The sequence below is a fragment of the Xyrauchen texanus genome, chromosome 15 (assembly GCF_025860055.1).
Source record: "Xyrauchen texanus isolate HMW12.3.18 chromosome 15, RBS_HiC_50CHRs, whole genome shotgun sequence".
NCBI lineage: Eukaryota > Metazoa > Chordata > Actinopteri > Cypriniformes > Catostomidae > Xyrauchen > Xyrauchen texanus.
Window position 1 is genome coordinate 3,433,042 of NC_068290.1, and position 19,735 is coordinate 3,452,776.

Consider the following 19,735-nt stretch of genomic DNA (forward strand, 5'->3'; position numbering starts at 1 on the left):
CCTATACACAAATACGCAAACGCTACATAGAGTATGTTCAGAAACTCCTACGGTCAGAAAAATACAAATTGCTTTTGCGTTGCAGTGACAGTAAAAACTACAGGACTCAAGGGGGCGATAGAGTACAGTCAGAAACATAATCTACGCAAACGTACATGCTTAACATGCACTCCTGCATTGCTGTGACGATACCAAACTACAGGACTCAAGGGGGCGATAGAGTACAGTCAGAAACATACTCCACACAAATGCAAATGCTTGGCCAACGCATTTCAAGTGTGAGGTCCTGCCGTACTTACATAACACGTTTTCTTGCATTGCTGTAGCGGTAACAAACTACAGTATTCAAGGAGATGGTCTGAACATACTTACAAGAAGTAAATGTAGGTCTGCCACAACATACTCTGCATGCTTGACATCAAGTATCGATCTGCATACTAACAGTCGCAAGCGTAAGAGCATGTTCAGAAACATACTCTACGCAAAGGCAAATGCTTGGCCAACGCATTTCAAGTGCGTGGTCCTGTCGTCCATACTTAACGTGTGCTCTTCCGTTGCAGTGAAGGTAAAAACTACAGGACTCAAGGGGGCGATAGAGTATGGTCAGAACATACTCTACACAAATGCGAATGCTTTGCTAACATGTTTCAAGTGTGCGGTCCTGTCATACATACTTAACGTGTGCTCTTGCGTTGTTGTGACGTAAAAAACTCCAGTACACAAGGGGGCGATAGAGTACGTTCAAAACATTCTCTACGCAAATGCTTGGCTAATGCATTTCAGGCTAATACCAGAATACAAAGCACAGGCTTCTATCTACCCAAGCTCGATACTGTAACATCGTCCTTCGAGTGAGCCTCAGTCACCAATCACTTTTATTCTATGGGAAAATAATGGAATGAAAGTGATTGGTGAATGAGGATAACATTCTGCTAAACATCTTCTTTTGTCTTCCACAGAAGAAAGAACATCATAGGAGTATGAGGGTGAAGAAAGCGTTGCATTCACGTACTTGTCAAGAATGTGTTTCGGGCATACAAGGTGGCATTAATATACGTATACTGAAACGTGTTTTGGTGCACACAAGGGGCAAACTAGATGCTCCTGAGTTCCTCCTCAGTGCTCTGGCGTATGTGTGAAAAAAAGATTCCCTGCAGGGTAAGAAAGATTAAATTTGTGTTCATCGTGGTAAAGGGTTTGAAAAGTGGAATCAAACATCATTTCAAAGCAGGTTTTTCTCTCTTCACAGCACACCAAATGCTATTATTCCCTGACTGATGCCCCAGTGTTCTCTGACAAATCAATAATACAACAATAGTAGACTACTCCGAATCCATACGAATCATCCAGATATGTCTGGTTTTCATCAGTTCTCTGAGATTAACCATTTCGCCAAGCACAACCGTCCTAGAAAAGCATTCAGATAGAGTTAGGAGTACTCAGACATATCCAACTAATTCCTAATTCATCCATCAACAATTAGGCCAATATTAGTGCCAAAATTGCAGCAATACATCATATTCACTCTGTGGGTTTTATCATGAGATTTATATAATTGCTCACGCCAGTTTCACATTTAGTTTTAGAAATGTACGGAAGCGTTTTGCATCATCCACCCTCGAGGAGAATCACACTTTCAACAGTGCGAAGTAAACACGTGTTGAGATAGACCGATCACTTAGACAGAGATTTTTTTAACCGATATTCACATTTTCTACCTAGTCAATAATGGGTTTTTGAATATCGGCTCTACTGATAAATGCCATCTGGTGGGTTTCTACAGAACAGCACCCAACAATGATATTACAACACTGTGCATACAACAGGGAACAGGTGTTCCCAGGTAAATTAATTAAATAGTATGTTTTGGTTGCATAAAGTATTCAACTTTTGATGTAATTATTATAATGTACATTTTAATAATTAATAAAAATGTGTTTTAAATATTTAATATTTTATATATTAATAAAAATGATTCTTATCATGCAGCATTTTAAGCTAAATTAACAAACAACAACAACAATTACATATAAACATAATAATTATTTTTAAACAATAATAATAATGTTATAGTAATAAAAATGGTAGTTAATACAGAAAATAAACGATTGACATGTAGCATTTTAAGCTAAATCAATAATAATAATTTAAATTACATAATAAATACAAATAATTTAAATTACGTAAAAAAATAACAGAAATGTAGCAATTTAAGCTACATTTACGATAATAGTAATACAATTTAAATTAAATAATAAAAATACGTATTTTATAAATATTTAAAATATTAAAAATACTTTTTATTAAATAACATACTTGACGTAGCATTTTAAGATAAATTACTGCAACTATTGTTATTGTTGTTTATGACGTCATATACATTATATTGTTAACGTCTAGTGATTATTCCCTTACTGCGATAAAAAGCCAAAATACAATAATTAAAAATCGGTTATGCATGTCTGATATGATATATATATATATATATATATATATATATATATATATATATATATATATATATATATATATATATATATATATATACAAATAATCTATCGGTCATTAAAAAAACAATATCGGTCGATCTCTACGTGCATACATAGACTTCTTACACACAGAGAGAAGAAAAGGCGAGGAAAGCAGTCTTGATGTTTTTTTTTGTTTGTTTTTTTCTCTCCAAGTGTTGATATGCAGCACTCGTATGTTGTAGAACGCACTTGTCTCTATGATTTGATTCTCATCACACACACACACACACACACACACACACACACACAAGCGCGCGCACGCCGAGAACACAACAAACCCCTTGCGTGGACACACACGCGTGATTCATTGGCAGGTAGACCCCCAGAACCGCATTAGTATTCCAGTCCAGGTCCGAGCAAAAGAATAAGGCAAGATCTACTGTGCATGATGTGCCCCGTGTAGAGGAACGCTTGAGGAATGCCAACTTACCTTGCCACAGCAATGCCAACAGCCAAGCTGCGAGTGCGTGTCGCAACATTGCGCAACTCATGTTTCGAGTTTCCCTCACTGTCCTTGCAGCAACAGTCCGTTGTGATCTTTTTAAGGAGATTAAAACGCATAAACAGTCGTTCGCCCTTTTTTTTTATCCTTTTCAATTAAACGTCCGCAGTCCACAATCTTCCAAGTGTGTCAAAAGTGAACCGATTCTCCCAAGTGACCCTTCGCGAGGAGACCGAACACAATCTGTTGGCGTTTGGAGTGCCAAAGGACACATAAATAATTCCTTCACGCAAAAATAAATTAATACAAAAAAAAAAAAAAAATACTAGTATTTTCCCACTCAGGATTTAGATGCAAGACAAAGCAATCCAAAGAGGAGGAAAAGACTTCAGGGAAGATGATAAAGAGTGTTGTGGAGGTTTTTGAGGGATGTTCTGGTCTGACGCGTCGCGTTATCACTGTGCATAGTTAAAGGGGCTTGAGAGAGCGAAGCCCGAAAGAAACCGGTGATTGACAGCTCAAGGAGAAATGCCCTCCACCAATCAGCGGGACACAAGGAAGGGGGCGGGAACGCTTCGGCCAATCACGAGCGCACAGAGGGGCGGAGAGAACAAGAGCGCTATGATAAATCTGAGGTGATTTATAGCACACTCAGGCTCTGTCCCAATATCCCCACTTGCGGTTTTGTTCTTGCCTACTTATCCAATTTTCTTACGTATTTCCGGTGTATGATCACTAGTGTGCAAGTACACGTGAAGACTACGAGTGTGTGGAGGACTTTTGATTGCACGTCGAGACTTAAAGATGTTGGTGCGACAGATGTTTTTGTATTTTTACTCAGCTGAAGACTGATTATTGTTGGTAGTGTTGACTGTTGTAGTCTACTTAAAATAATAAATAACTGAAACTTTTACCCATCTTTTCATTTATTAATGCACTACTGGTTGTTGGAAGTGTGTTGTCCTATAGAAAATATGTAAGTACATTTTTATCATGTTTTTATTGTTTGAAAATAATTGTAAAAGTTAATTATTTTATTATATATTCAATTATTTGCATATTAAAATATGTTTAACTGTAAAATTGCATTGTCCATAATTACATACAACAAATAAAAAGCATTACAACATGTATTTTACATACATAAAGATGAGAAAGAAACCATGGTAGTAGTTAATCATTTTAACATTTTAAAAACAACATTTACTAGACTGTATTATATGTCACATTGGCTGATAAATGACCAAAATCACCAGCAGTATAAGGCAAGAACAAACAAAATTATGTGATTATTTGGTGTGAAGAATAACAAATATAAATATACACATAAATTAACTTTTGTAATTATGATGCTGCTATTAAGTCATCCCAAACACTTTATATAATGTTGAATATATTCATTTATACTAAAATAAATATATGCTTCACGTACATTTCACTGTTTCACTTATGTTGAAAAGAAAATATACACTGATGCTCGGGTAGGATGGGTGTGGCTCCTGATCGTGATGAACTCTGGGATGCAGTTAGCCTATTCCGCTAGTGTGAATTTAGTGCGGGTTAAGTGCACTGAGCTTTGGCCTGTTTTAGACATGGGACAGTCTCGAGCACTTACTGCCTGTCGCGTGCACGCCCACTCAAGTGGCCATGACCGCGAGTGTGGGTATTGGGACAGGGCCTCAGTGTACTGCAGTATTGGAGGGGAAGGAGTATTTGGCAAGCACATTAGTGGTTAATAGCTCTCTGTTTAGAGAGCACTACTGTGTAGTATATTTTCATCTTAATAGTATAATAAATATTAAACTCACAAGTTTAAAGAGGGAAATCACATTTGAGTTTATCACTTTGCTTTATAATGACATAACAATTAAGTGAACATAGGAGTGCATTTTAAGTAACGTGACTAGTTTTGAGCAGAAATTGTCATTTTTTGTTGTGGCAAATGGATGGGGGAAATTTTTAAATGCATAATAATAACAAGACAATTACAATTAAATAATAAAAATGCATATTTAAGAAAAATTTGTCAAAAATATTAACATTTTTAACAATAACATGCTTGACATGTAGCATTTTAAAAACTACTGCAACTACTATTGTTGTTGTTGTTGTTGTTGTTGTTGTTGTTTATGACAGCATATACATAATACATATTCTGTTTATATGGAAACATTCACTGGATTATTCATTGGGTTGAAAAACAACAATAAAATAAAACAAAATTACAATTTGTGTCTTGGAGTTAAACTTTTATAAATGAGGAGAAAATTACTGAGTTCACCTTTAAGTTAATTTCTAAATCAATTTTCCCAGAAAAGTTTTTTTTTCCACATATAATTAATTGTCGCACACCCTTCAGTTGCAGAAACACATTCATATTTTAAATGTATCATATTACTTTAACACAAGTAATGAACTTAAAAGTAATTACTTTCATTGAAAGTCGGTAACTGTAATCTGATTACAAGGCTTTAAAATGTAATTACATTTTTTGACTAAAAGTAATCAGATTGCAGTAACTAATTACTTGTAATCGGGCGCACCCAACACTGCTAAAGTCACACCTTAAGGAAAATGTGAATTTTTTTTCTGGTTGCAAAATGCATCAAGATAAAAAAAAACATATATTAGGGCTGTCAATCGCAATTTTTCGCGTGTTGCTCATAAAGCTGAAATTTCACTTACTGCCCTCTGGAGTAAACAGGTGGTACTACAAGCTTGCATTTCTGAGGACTCTTCCTTATTATGGTGCGATAACGCGTTATTTTTTGTCAAATTAATCGCACTGAATTAACGTGTTAAATCGACAGCCCTAATATATATATATATAAAGAAAAATGTTGCTTGGATTAAAATGTATTAAAAAAAGATGCTGGATAAAGCGATATACACACACAAAATAATTATAATAATAACAAAATTCCATCAAATTTAATTGCATTATCTTTAATAAAAGAAAACTAAATGTTTTAGTTTTATTAATTTAATTTAGTTAAACATTACACCGTTCAATTTTGATGGAATTTTGTAATAAAATTGGAATGCATAAATATTAAAAATAGGCCAAAATATGTGTTTAAGTTTTTAGGAAAGATTTGTTAACTTCGGCAAACACTGAACTGTTGAGGGAGCAAAATGTCTTATTTTTCTTTTGAGTATAACAAATGAAGATAATGCGTATTCTAAATTAATTCAGAAGAGGGTGCTCCGTTTCCTATTCATTTCAATCACATTTGGCTTTTTCGTAACATCTCAAGTATTCTAAAAAATGAATCAATCTCAATCGTAGTGATTGGATTAGTCAACGTGAGCCTATGTTAAACATGCCTAAAAAAATCTGTTCTTTTGAGGGGCCTTTAGCTTCTGCAACAAGGGGTCTTTTTTTACCCCAAACACTTTCCTTTTACTTATCGACCTTTTATTGAAAAATGGAAAATGACAATTAATTATTTTGTCCAATAAATGTGATCATTTCAACGATTCTCATTAGCTACATAAGCTTGCATTATTTAATAAAATGTTAGATCAAGGTACCTCAAAATCAAACTTTAGACATTTGCATGTGATGCACTTTAAAACTAAAGATTTTTACAGTGACAAACAGGTGTTCAGGAAAGTATTGTTGCAGTTTTACAACAATTTTAACCCGAGGGGCGTTCAGCCCCATTGCACACTTGTTTTTTACAAATAAGTGCTATGACAAAAGTACAAGTTTCACATTTCTGCTCTATAAACCTCGAGAATTCTGCCTCATTGCATTGTAAGTGCTGTACAGAAACCACAAATTAGCTTATATTCTGTGTCAGAAGACATTATGCCACAAAGAAACTCAAATTAAACCTGGAAATTCACGTCAAAAAATGGCCAAACTGACCTGAATTCCCCCTGCACAGTGTGTATATCCACGACGTCTCCTTAAGAGATAATAGCTTGTGCTGTGCAGGCTTGTTGATCGAGACCTTTAATAATAAAATGGAATAACATTCGACTTCTAATTCAGATGTAAGATCTGATTTATTGAAAGTGTTAAGAGCTGTGCTGTTCTTCAGAAGCGTGGGTCTCGTCGTAGCACAATAGAGCGGCAGTATGTTCATTCGGCAATCTGTCAGAGAAATCAATTGTGAAATGGTGCAGAAATCTTATGTGCTTTCCCAAAGATTGAAATCATTTGTAGTCCTATTACGTTGCATTTATCACACATTAATGGTCCGTATAGCATCATTTAATGCGATCTTGTGTTAAATGACAGACTTCAAAAAGTTGCACAGAGTATTATTGAGTATTCATGCAGCAGTCATTGAAACAGCTCTCGTTCATGTCTAATTAAAATCATTCATTGGGATTGTCTTTGCTTCCATTTGTTTGTGTACCTTCCGAACGAGATGTCACTTGTTTGCTCTTTCTGTTTGCTTTTTGATGTAATTCTCAGAGAGAGAGAGAACATTTCAATAGAGCAGCCTTAGCATGATTTGCATTTCAAGATTGCTATCTGAAAGCTGGTGTCCTTCGTCCTTTCAATGTTGTTTGCGACTGCTTGAGACATTTTCAAATGCATTCACTTCTTTTGATCAGTGTCAAGAATTTTGACTGTCTCTGTGACCTGCTTAGGTTCATCATTGTCATCTTTCTGTTGCAATTCCCTTACTCCTACAATACTCCTCCAAGAGCAGAGAGTGCCATGAAAGTTCTCAAACGCTGTGCCTGAATCCAAAACTGAATCCAGACTGACTTCTAAGACACCGTAACTTATCGTCATATGCTCAAAAACAAACGTGTGCTTTAGAGATAACCAAACAAATATATATGGTCAAAACTGAATCATAAGTTTATGAAGGATACATCTATGCTCTCTTTATATATCAACCAGATGAAAGTATCTTAGTAAACAGGATTGTTTTCAGACATTGGATTTGACCTGTGTCTAAATGCCTTTCTGCCTTTGAATGCTTCCTGAATTGTTGGGTTCGGATACCGCCATTCACAATATTCCTTTGCATGTGCGCAGCCAAACACGTCTGCATTTACATTTACGCATTTGGCAGACGCTTTTATCCAAAGCGTCTTACAGATCACTTATTACAGGGACAATTCCCCCAGAGCAACCTGGAGTTAAGTGCCTTGCTCAAGGACACAATGGTGGTGGCTGTGGGGATCGAACCAGCGACCTTCTGATTACCAGTTATGTGCTTTAGCCCATTACGCCACCACCACTTCTGATGTCGCTATTGCGCAGGCAAGTCGAGGCCATCCTGGTTCATGGGTTCTTACAGCTCTGGTGGTTTTGAAGGACCTGACCAAAACACAAATGAGAGAGAACATTACTCACTGTCCTCAGGCGAGACGGGATAGTTGTAGTGGTCGTAAAGTTGCCACGAGTGACTGGATGCTTGAGTAATATATATATATATATATATATATATATATATATATATATATATATATATATATATATATATATATATATATATTTATTATTTGTTTAAAGGTTTTTTTAAGGTAAGCTGCTTTTCCCTGAAAAAATATTTCAAGGAATATTCTGGGTTCAGTAAATGTGAAGCTCAATTAACAGTATGTATGGCAAAAGACAATTTGACTTGCCCCTTGTTTACTAAAACAAAGTGGTAACATTGAGCTAGTTTACGTGCACGTTCTTGCACACGTGACAGTTCCTTTATCGGTGTGAGGTCATAAAGAGTGTACGAATAAAACGGTCGGCATGGGTAGATTGTTGCCCACTACACCAATTTAGCGCATGCGTAAACACCTTTTCCAGTTTATTCGCTGACTTATCCAGTGTGCGCACGTGTTGAGTGCATGTCTCTTCAGGTTTTGACATCAAAAGCATAGAATAACACAATTATTTTAAATCTCATTTAAACACAGATTTCTTTCTTTGTCAGATTTTTTAAATAAGAACATTTTTGGGAATAATCAGCATATTGGTGTGCATGTAAACATGCTAATTGAGGTAAATGGAAGTTAAAAGGGCTAGTCAATAAATGCTAAAATACAATAGTACAAGTACACTGTAGGTACAAGATGTAAACATTACACCAGTTAACATGATATTACTGTCATAAAAATGCATAGAAACCTTGTCATGTTTAAATGTGTTTTTGTTCAAGTTTTGTTTTCATGCCTTTTATTTTGAAATGAGTTTACTTCCTGTACCTGTTTCTGGTCATGAGTTCTTGTCATGTGATTTCCTGTTCCACTCATTTGTTCCGGTCATGTGAGTATCTGGTTTGTGGTATGTGTCTTGTAATCTTAATATCGGTTCTGTTTATATAATTGGATCTTGTTTATTACTCTTGTTATCATATTCATTTGTTTAGTCTCGTCATTGGTTGTCTATGTCATGTCCATGTATTTAAGCCCTTACGTTTGCCATTGTCTCTTTTTGAGTATTGTTGGTATAATGTTGTTTGAAACAGCCAAGTCAAGTCATTTATGTATGTTTTGTATTGAATTCACATTTGGATGCCAGCACTGTAAATAAAACTGCACTTGAAACTCAATATCGTCATCTTCCTAAAATAATGTCCTAAGTCATTTTTGGACAAAAATGATTTGTTTTTCCTAAATCATCCCCTCATGATGCTGGCCACCTCTGGAAAAATTTCTGAAAAACCTGAAAAATGACGTAAGACATTATTTTAGGAAGGTGACGATATGGCAGTGGTGAGGATGATGACACTGATGACCAACTTGGGACACCCGGGCAGAGAAATGATGACAGCGATGACAGGGTAAGAAAGCCAAAGTTGAGTAGTTCCAAGATCCACAAAGCAATAATCCAACCGAAAAGAGCAAACAGGACAAGACCAACTGACTGACCTGCAAGACTGAGATGCTAACACAAATTAACAATCTAGCACTAGACACAAACATGAGGGTATACAGTATATAGACAAGCTTAACAAGATGCAAGTGACGATAATCAGCTGGTGAACAGAGCAAATGAGTGAACCCATGGAAACGCTAATCGTGCCGTTCATGCGGCAAAAGGAAACACATAACGGAAAAACAGCCTCACGCAGACACACAGGAAAAGACAGGCAGACCCAACCTCCCCATCCTCCCGAAGGTCCACCACGATGCCGATGAAACTCATCAATGAGGGCAGGATCCAGGATGTCACGAGCCAGATTCCAGCTTCTCCCCAAATAGATGGGGAGGCAGAGGAACGGGAGTATTGAGGTGAAGAGGGGAACGAACAACATGTTTGATTTTTGACATGAAAAACAGAATGGATTCTCTTCATAAATTGGCAAAACCCCAGCAATAATGGCATTGGACCGCCTTGCGAGTATCTGGAGTTGTTCAATCAATAACAGCCTTAACCTTAGCAGGGTCAAATCGGATTCCGTCAGGCGAAAGGATGAACCCCAGGAACGAAACCGACTGTGTGTAAAAATCACACTTCTATGCCTTGATGAACAAATTATTCTCCAGCAGTCACTGAAGCACTCGCCTGACATACTGGACATGGTCATTGAGATTACTAGAAAAAAAGAAAAATATCGTCAAGATAAATTAAAACTAATTGGGAAGTTGGAAGACAGCCGGGGAGTTGGAAAGGCCGAAAGGCATAACAAGATATTCAAAGTGCCCAGTAAGTGTGTTAAAGGCCGTCCTCCATTCGTCCTCCTCTCTTATCTGGACCAAGTGGTAAGCGTTACGTAAGTCCAACTTCGTGAAGACGGTGGCCCCCTGCAAGAGTTCAAAGGCCGATGATATCAACAGTAAATGGTAACGATTCTTCACCGTTATGTCATTCAGCCCCTGATAATCTACACAGGGACTTAAGGAGCCATCCATCTTATCAACAAAGAAGAACCCCGCCCTGGCCGGAGAGGAAGAGGGACAAATTATACCTGCTGCCAGAAAATCACTGATGTAATTCTCCATGGCCTCCCTCTCCGGAGCAGAGAGCAAATAGAGACGACCTTGAGGCAGAGAAGTGCCAGGTAGTAGATAAATCGCAGTGTCATACGGGCGGTGCAGCAGTAGAGACGCAGCCCAGTACTTGCTGAACACAGTCCTCAGATCGTGGTAGACCTCGGGTACCACAGTAAGGTCTGCTGGTTCCTGCTGAGACACAGAACAAGGCAAGATTGGGAAGAGAGCAATCTGAGACAAGACATGGAGATAAGCAAAACGAGCTCCAAGACAACACAGAACTGTCTGCTCAGTTTAAATGAGGGCTGTGAGCTACCAGCCACAGATGTCCCAAAACCACTGGAGCTGAGGGTGATCAGGTGACCAAAAAGTCTTGCTTCTGGGGGATATATGCAGAGGGGTAACGCTCACCAGTAACCCCTTATCTACTGGTGAGCTGGGTCTTTTACCATACAGAAGGAAGCAGTGTGACCCGGTCATCCACAGTAAAGACGCAAACCATTGTAAACACCTGTAATCTACTTTGGAAGATAGCTGAGCTCTCCCAGCCTGAATGGGTTCCTCCTCTGACATGGGTTCTGATGGGCTGGCCAGTGATGGAGAACAGGCAGACAAGATAGGGACCTCCCTAGATGGAGCAGCTCTGCAATATTTCCGTTGAACTACAAGGCAATTATCCACCCTGATGACCAAATCAACTAGATTATTGAGGCATTTGGGGAAGTCCAGATCATGAATCTCGACTCCTGCTCGGAAAGCCCATTCAGGAACTGGTCCCAATATGCCTGCTGGTTCCATCCGCAAAATGCAGCAAGAGTGCGAAATTCAGTAGAGTAGTCCGACACTGACCTGTCGCCATGATGAAGTTCCGAAAGCACTCTCGCTGCCTCCGTGCCCGTGGCACTGATATCCATTATCCCAAACCGCTATTCCCCATTCACAAGCCCGGCCGGAGAGAAGTGTAATGACATAAGCTACTTTGGCATTCTCAGTGGGAAAAGATGATGGTTGGAGAGCAAAAACCAGAGAGCTTTGTGACAGGAATGATCGACAAGTTTTGTTCTCATCGGAGTATGGTGCTGCTGGGTTCAGCCAAAAAAGTTGTAATATTGGTTATAACTTTACACAGATAAGGTTAGTAAACAATTTTATTGCCTTAACATATATAATGTTTATGTCTGTGACTGTGTATTTTAACGCTAATGGACTGGCCCCATTCACTTCCGTCATAAGTGTCTTCATGCTGGTTTTACTTTTTGTTTTTTAATAAAGGAGGGAATGAGTCTAAATACAATTTTGTGCAAATCAACATTATTCCACAAATTGAGCTATACTTGTATTGAACCCGGAATAATCCTTTAAAGTGCTTTCTTTTAAATCAAGTGCAAATTCACTATCTAGGCCTAAAAAAAAAGATTCCTACCTTTGGTATGCCCGCTGGAATTAAATTACTGATGCAATTTTTATTTGAATTATTTTTGTGAATTTGATAGGACCATTAAGTCTGACAGAACCGCAGGATCAGTGGGCACAAACCATGACGCAATCTTTCCTCGGGAGACATTCTTTAGCAAAAGGATGCTCTGCAGTGTTCAAAGTTGTGCTCCAGGGCCAATAGTGTGTGTGTGTGCGTGCCAATAAGAGTTTATGGCAGTGCCACAGAGAGAGAGAGAGAGAGAGAGAGAGAGAGAGAGAGAGAGAGAGAGAGAGAGAGAAAGGCATCTCCAGGCTATTTAGTATGGAAATGTATGGAGATGTCATTGCTGCTTTCTATCTGTGTTAACACATGCCTAAGGATTTCCGCATTAATTGGCATGACACAAGCGGCAGACATTCACTTGTATTCACTGTCCTTTAGATAGACCCAAATAGAGAGGGTTGGGGGTCACTGAAATAAAGAAAGAGTCTATCTATCTACTCACCCTCATGCCATCCCATGTGTGTATGACTTTCTTTCTTCAGCAGAACACATTTAAAGAAAGGTAGAAAAATGTCTTTGCTCAGTAGGTCCTTAAAATGCAAGTGGATAGTGATCCAACCTTTGAAGCTCCAATAAGAACAGACAGTCAGCATAAACGTCATCCATACAACTGCAGTGGTTAGATTAATGTCTTCTAATGTGAAACGACAATTTAACTTTTAACTATAAATCATTCACTTTAGTTCAGCAGCCATATGCTCATTCACGAGAGGCCAGAGTTCACATGGTCTGTCGTATGTCATATTCGCATTGGCATGTTCGGACGTAATCTCAAGTTTTTATCTCGGTTGAGACATCCAGGATGAGCACACAAACACCCAATTGTGAGTAAACAAACAGATACAAATCTAAACCAAATCCAACTAAGCTTCTGTACAGCGTTCCTCCTACTCAGTTGTAAACAGCGCTGCTCTACCGAGTGTGTCGCACGTGCGTCTGTTCTCACATGAACATAACATTAAAATTATGTCACACATGCGTACTGCTGCTGATATGATATATAGTTTTATGTTTTTATTTACTAAATAAAGTTTTATATTTTGTAAAATATGATAATTTTCCACCTTGTTTCTGGCCCTCTGTCTGAAACACACGGTTATGGCCCAAGCACCTCCTTTAAACTCCGAGACTATCTAGCAGAGACGGGGCGTGAATGGGAGGAAATGGGAACGCTCAAAGGTCAAGGGATGTAGAAAAGGAAGTCCCGCCTTACAGGTAAAAGAGCCCATCATCTTTTAGATACAGATATCTCCTGTCAATCAACTCGACAATGCACTAGTTATACAAGCCGGGAATTTTCGTTGTTGTTGTTGTTGTTGTTGTTGCGTAATCTGAGGTAAATAAACACAATTTATGATTCCAGTATTGTCAGATTTTACTGCCAATTTGAAATATGTAAATGGCCACTCTTATGATTGGTTAACATCGTGTAAACTCGAATATAGGCACATTTGAAACTCAGTCGGAAAAGAATGAAAAAGCACCACAACATTATAAAACTAAATTTTAGGGTTTACACATAACGGACATCCATCACATTGCATTTGAATATATTAAACTGTTTACCCAAGCACAACTGTTAACACTCATAAACTATCAAACAGTCATGACATCTGAAACATTTATGAATTAAACTGGATTCATTTTTCAATAACAGTTTCTTTGCAAAGCTTGAATCATATTATGACTGGTTCACAAGAAATCCATGATGAGAAGGAAAAAACCCCCACACATAAATAGTCCAAAGCACGGTGAAATAAGATGCACACACAGACAGTATCATCTTATCATCTGTTGAAAAACACATCAAAATGGTTAAAGACCATTGCACAGATTGGTGGAAGAACGAGTGTAGGACGTGTTTGTGCTCAAAACAGCACGAGTAGCTCAGCTGAATAAAATAGAATAGCTTTTCCTTTTCAGAGTTGTAACTTGACACCATGTATTTTAAAGCTGTGCAATATACATGACAATCGTCAAAGAAGTCTGTCTAGTGCATGTTTATATACACAAATAATTAAAAATAGTCCAGATGGGTCCCCTTTGATGTTGAAGAACAGTTAGTAGGCCACATTAGGCCTGTTTTTCCTGCTCTCTCTCTCGCTCTCTCTGTTTACAAACTGAGTGCCAGTAGGCGGGGTCAAGGGTGCAGTGATTTAAAGTAGGTATTGATGTTGTTGCTGTAGAGGCGGTCACAAATTAATAACCCCCTAGTGACTTTGGGGAGTCGTGGAATTAGAGAACAAGGTGTTATTGCAGCTTGGTTTCAACAAATACTTTAATTGCTTTGGGGATTAAGTTTAGAGTTCTGAAATTTAAAGTATGTTTTTATAATTGAATGACCTCTTATACGTCACAATATCAAGGACAATATGATTCCTCATGACAAATCAATCTCAAACATTTTGATTAGATCAGTCAATGTGAGCCCACTTTGAATATTTGTCTTTACAAATCTATTCTTTTTATGGGGCCCTTTAGCAACAAGGGTGCTCTCTACCCCAAATACTATTCCTATTGAAAAATGTTTGATTTACTCACCTTTGTGGGATTCTCATTCACTACGTAACTACATTTAAAAAAATATTAAAAATTACCTCATTTAAAAGACCATTAAAAATGATGCATTGGAATTTTTTGGAGTGTAAAGTGACAAACCAAGTGTGCCACACAAGCCCTCAAAAGTGAAGCCAAAACGTCTCGATCGCCCCCCGGTGACTGGTCCTAGTATAGGTCATAAACCCCGCCTCCCCATGTTATTCAACGGGACGTGAGACCAACTAAACCATTAAATTACATTTCACATATCTTTTTTCCAAAGATAGTTTCTGTCATTTACTGTCGTTTCTATCACGTTGATGTCATTTCAAGTGTTTGTTTTCAAAATAAGTTTGTTTTTATTTATTTGATGCTATAAAAACGGTGCTGTGACATCATGATTGACAGCTGTGATTGACAGGTTCTCTGAGTGAAGTAGTCACTGAAGCACCAACTGACTTTTTTTCGGGATCTTCGGAGGACTGAGGAGATTGGAGCTTTAAATTTAATATCTAAATTTCTATAATTAATTATTTCACACTGTCATAAGTCAAAAGTCAAAAGTGCAGGGGCGTGTGCTCGCGATTGATTCAGCGAGAGTGAGGGCGGGGCCTTGATTTCACGGCTTTACTTCCTGCTCATTACTGCGCAGGTCTGGTCCCGAAATCGCAACTGCGCAGACTCAAGTCCCAAGATGTCAGCGCCATATCAGGACACTGGCGGCTTCAGTTCTCACCAATGGAAAAGAGCGAAGGGGCGTCGTCCATCTTTTTTTACAGTCTATGTGACAAACAGATCAAAAGTACCTTTTATCCGAGGGCCTCAAAGTTCACAATGACACACCAAGTTTTGTTTCAAAACAACAAAGCATTCGTTTATTGAATCTGTCACGGTCCCGTCACTCTGTCAGTCTGGGTTTTGGTCTGACAGGACCAAATTCGTCCGGCATTATCGTCCCATGTCTGTCTTGAGTTTCGTTTGTCTGTCTCGCCTCGTGTGGCGTTTGCCTTGCGATGTACGCTCAGGTTTCGTTTAGTGTGAGAATGCGTGGCATTGCTTTGTTTGCCATTGCTACACATTCTCTCGTTTTGTTTGATGGTTGGCATGAGTGTATATTGCCTCATTGTCTTGGCGATGTACGCTCATGCCATTCGGATGTTTTGTTGTCTTGTGAGAGCACGTGGATTTGTTTTGATTCTGTATCGCCACGTGTCTCTATCTTACATCATACCCCGCCTCCTTGTTTGCCCATTATAAGTTCATAAATCACACCTGACCTGTCTTGTTAACCTTTTGATTTCTCTCCCTATTTTAGTCTATTCATGTTTGCTGTCCAGTGCCAGTTCATCTTGTTTCCAGTCTTGTGTGTTCCTAGTCGGTCTTGTTTGTTGGTCTTGTTCATGTTTATCAGCCCTGTTCCTATTTGGTCTGGTCGGTCCTGATTCCCCATTACCCTCTGCCCCAGCCCTGGATTATTTGTTGTCCCATACGGGATCGTTTATGTTTGTTTTCTCCCTTGTGGGTGTTTTGGTTTATTTTTGATTCATTTTAGTATTTTAATAAACTCCTTGTTTTTTAATCTCTGTGCTTGGATCCTGTGCCTCTGTCATTCTCTGCATTCCTGACAGAAACAAAGGGGTTACTGAATCAACATTTGACTCACTTGCTGAACTGAAGTTATCATTACTTTCAGGAATGAAAAAAGAGCTAAAGAGTACAGAAGTTAAAGGAGACCTTGGGTCCCTCTGGTATCACCCATTAAAACCTTAAAACAGTGTGCGAATGAGCATCCAAAGAGAGTTGACTAGTTGGTAGCTTATAGGAACCGATAGAACATATTCCAAGCACAGAGTCGTGTTTTGAAATGTGGAGCCTTTCTTTTCCTTTAAATGAATTCTCTCTCCAAACTCCATGAAGTAAACAACCCACAGCCATCGAGGGAGGGGGAGGAGGAGGAGGAGGAGGAGGAGGAGGAGGGGTTTTTATTACAGAGAGGAACAATTTATTCACTTTTAATCTTCAGTTTCAAAGTTTGCACCCTTCGTACGGTTAGCACTGCCACAATTGAATACGCCGTACTTTGTGTTCACAGTTGCTTTGGTTGTTTGTTTTTCTTTCCCCGTAAACATTTCATGCCTGTAAATCACCTTGAAATTGAAACATTTTAAACAAATCAACAGAAAGCATTCTGCGGAGAGCTGATGGTTTAAAGTCAACCTTTTTACTTTCTTAAAAGTAAAGTTTCCTTGTCTTATTGTGTGCAATGTGTCAAACTTCATAAGGTCAAATTATATTATATATTTTGTTAAGGTTTAGTAGCAATGTCAGGTAACAAAACATTACTAATGACATTAATTGTCTCCTAGCCAATCACATGTAAGCCGTTGCTTTATAAGTCTGCTCACAATCTATCACATTGCTGTTTCAGTGTGCTAACATGGCAACCTCCTCCACCCCCAACACCACCTGTTGAGTCCCGTCCTGCACGGGGGTAGGCTCCTCGCCCCTGACTCCTATCTCCATTAGGATATGATGGTTCTGAGTACAACTTCTTTGGACCGCCATTCTACTTACGCCAAAGAGAGACATTACTTTTCTGTTTTATATTCATAAAATTCCTGATAGAAATGGACTTACATTTTACATTTCCATTGACATTTATTGAACATCGGTAACTGTAATATCGGATAACAAGAATTTAAAATATGGTGCATTGCACTACTTTTTGACAAACAATACAATAAAAATGTAATAATATTTCAGTAATTATTGCTTTGAAATCAGATTGCACCCAACACTTATGGTGTAAATACACCATTCACATCCCAAAAACCAACTTTCTTCTTTCACGGTCATTCAAAAGTAGCCTTGTATTCTGATTTATTCATTTTATTTTGCAAGCAACATAAAATTTGCATTGCTCGCGACGTTTCACGTTGACTTCTAGAGGTAACGGGAGAAATGAATTGTTGTGGGTGAGTAGCTTTCAGGCATCAAATGGCAAAAATAAACTGCATTTATGTCTTTTTGTCCCGTTGCTATTTGTCAATGCTTCATTTTAATTAATTAACCTGCAGAGGAGCATGTACTTAATTCTGTCCCTCCCCAAGGGCAGCGTAAATTATTGATATTGAATATGTGATTGAAAAAGCCGTTGGAGATTCACCTTTTAAGATGAAAAGTACAGCTCAGAGTAAGCAGCCTTGAAGATGGATCAAAGCCCAGGCATTAATAATTGTTGGAATTTAATCATGTCTTCGGCTCTCTCACTCACTGGCTTTTTCCCAATTTTTTTTTTCTCTGTACCTTTTTTATTTATATTTTTAATCTACCATCTCATCAAACGCTTAACTGCATTGTTATGCATTGTTTTTTTTCCGTCTTGCAACGTCTTGTGTTCATTAGGTAAGTTGCATTTTGGCCAGTCTACAAAAAGGGTGTCATTTGTAAGAATGAACAGTCGATGCCAAACTATAGTATGTTTTATTATTGACGTTTTTCTAAACACACACACACACACACACATGTTGTGTTTCCATGTTTTATGGGGACTTTCCATAGACATAATGGTTTTTATATTGTACAAACTTTATATTCTATCCCCTAACCCTAACCCTACCCCTAAACCTAACCCTCACAGAAAACATTCTGCATTTTTACATTTTCAAAAAACATGATTTAGTGTGATTTATAAGCTGTTTTCCTCATGGGGACCGACAAACTGTCCCAACAAGGTCAAACATTTCGGGTTTTACTATCCTTATGGGAACATTTGGTCCCCACAAAGTGACAAATACACGCTCACACACACACACACACACACACACACACACACACACACACACACACACACACAGTATTTTATATGTTTTATTTTTCTTATATGTTTTATTTTTCTAGGAAACATGTTTGTAAGTGTTAATAAATTGTCATTTGCAAACCAAAGCAAATTGATTGATTTGAATAAAATATATTATTTTATATTTTATTATTATTATTTAGTTATTTTTTGTGGTGAAGTAAATGTGGCAGAAAAGATTTAAGTACTTTCTACAATTAATAATTAAAGCTGAAAATATTAAGTAAATTCTACATTTGCAAAAATGTATCATATTTTAATTGAAATATGAATTTTAATTGAAATGCTTAATTTATTCATTTTAATCAATATTATGTCATTTAGTTTAGTACATTTTACTTATATTTAATCCTTAAAATTTACTAGTAATTTTTTTAGTGCAGGTTATGCTTCAACCCTGTTACCATGATATCTGTCCCCAGTAATGACATGTTTCATAAACTAAATAAAACTGTTTCATAATGAGATCATCATCCATTGAAAATGTAAATTCTTAAAAAACAAGTTAAAGTTAAAAGAGACCATCTTCAAATGTCAACCCTGTTACCATGATGTTGTATTGTAACAACTGATAATTGAAGTGAGTGTGTGTGTGTGTGTGTGTGTGTGTGTGTGTGTGTGTGTGTGTGTGTGTGTGAGCGTGTATTTATCACTTTGTGGGGACCAAATGTCCTCATAAGGATAGTAAAACCCGAAATGTTTGCCCTTGTGGGGACATTTTGTCGGTCCCCATGAGGAAAACAGCTTATAAATCATACTAAATTATGTTTTTTGAAAATGTAAAAATGCAGAAAGTTTTCTGTGAGGGTTAGGTTTAGGGGTAGGGTTAGGTTTAGGGGATAGAATATAAAGTTTGTACAGTATAAAAACCATTATGTCTATGGAAAGTCCCCATAAAACATGGAAACACAACTGTGTGTGTGTGTGTGTGTGTGTGTGTGTGTGTGTGTGTGTGTGTGCGTGTATTTATCACTTTGTGGGGA

General features: G+C 37.7%; 2 protein-coding genes across 3 annotated transcripts in view; one reads left to right on the forward strand and one right to left on the reverse strand.

The window, feature by feature from the left end:
- The window catches only part of LOC127655439 (igLON family member 5-like), a 244,134-nt gene extending 240,712 nt beyond the window's left edge, over positions 1-3,422 (reverse strand). Inside the window, exon 1 of the mRNA XM_052143263.1 lies at positions 2,962-3,422. Within this exon, the coding sequence (XP_051999223.1) occupies positions 2,962-3,022 (61 nt within the window). The 5' untranslated portion in view covers positions 3,023-3,422. The remainder of the gene's footprint in view (positions 1-2,961) is intronic.
- LOC127655440 (free fatty acid receptor 3-like) overlaps positions 1-19,735 on the forward strand; it is a 526,022-nt gene that overhangs the window by 288,393 nt on the left and 217,894 nt on the right. The gene's annotated exons all lie outside the window — the stretch shown is intronic.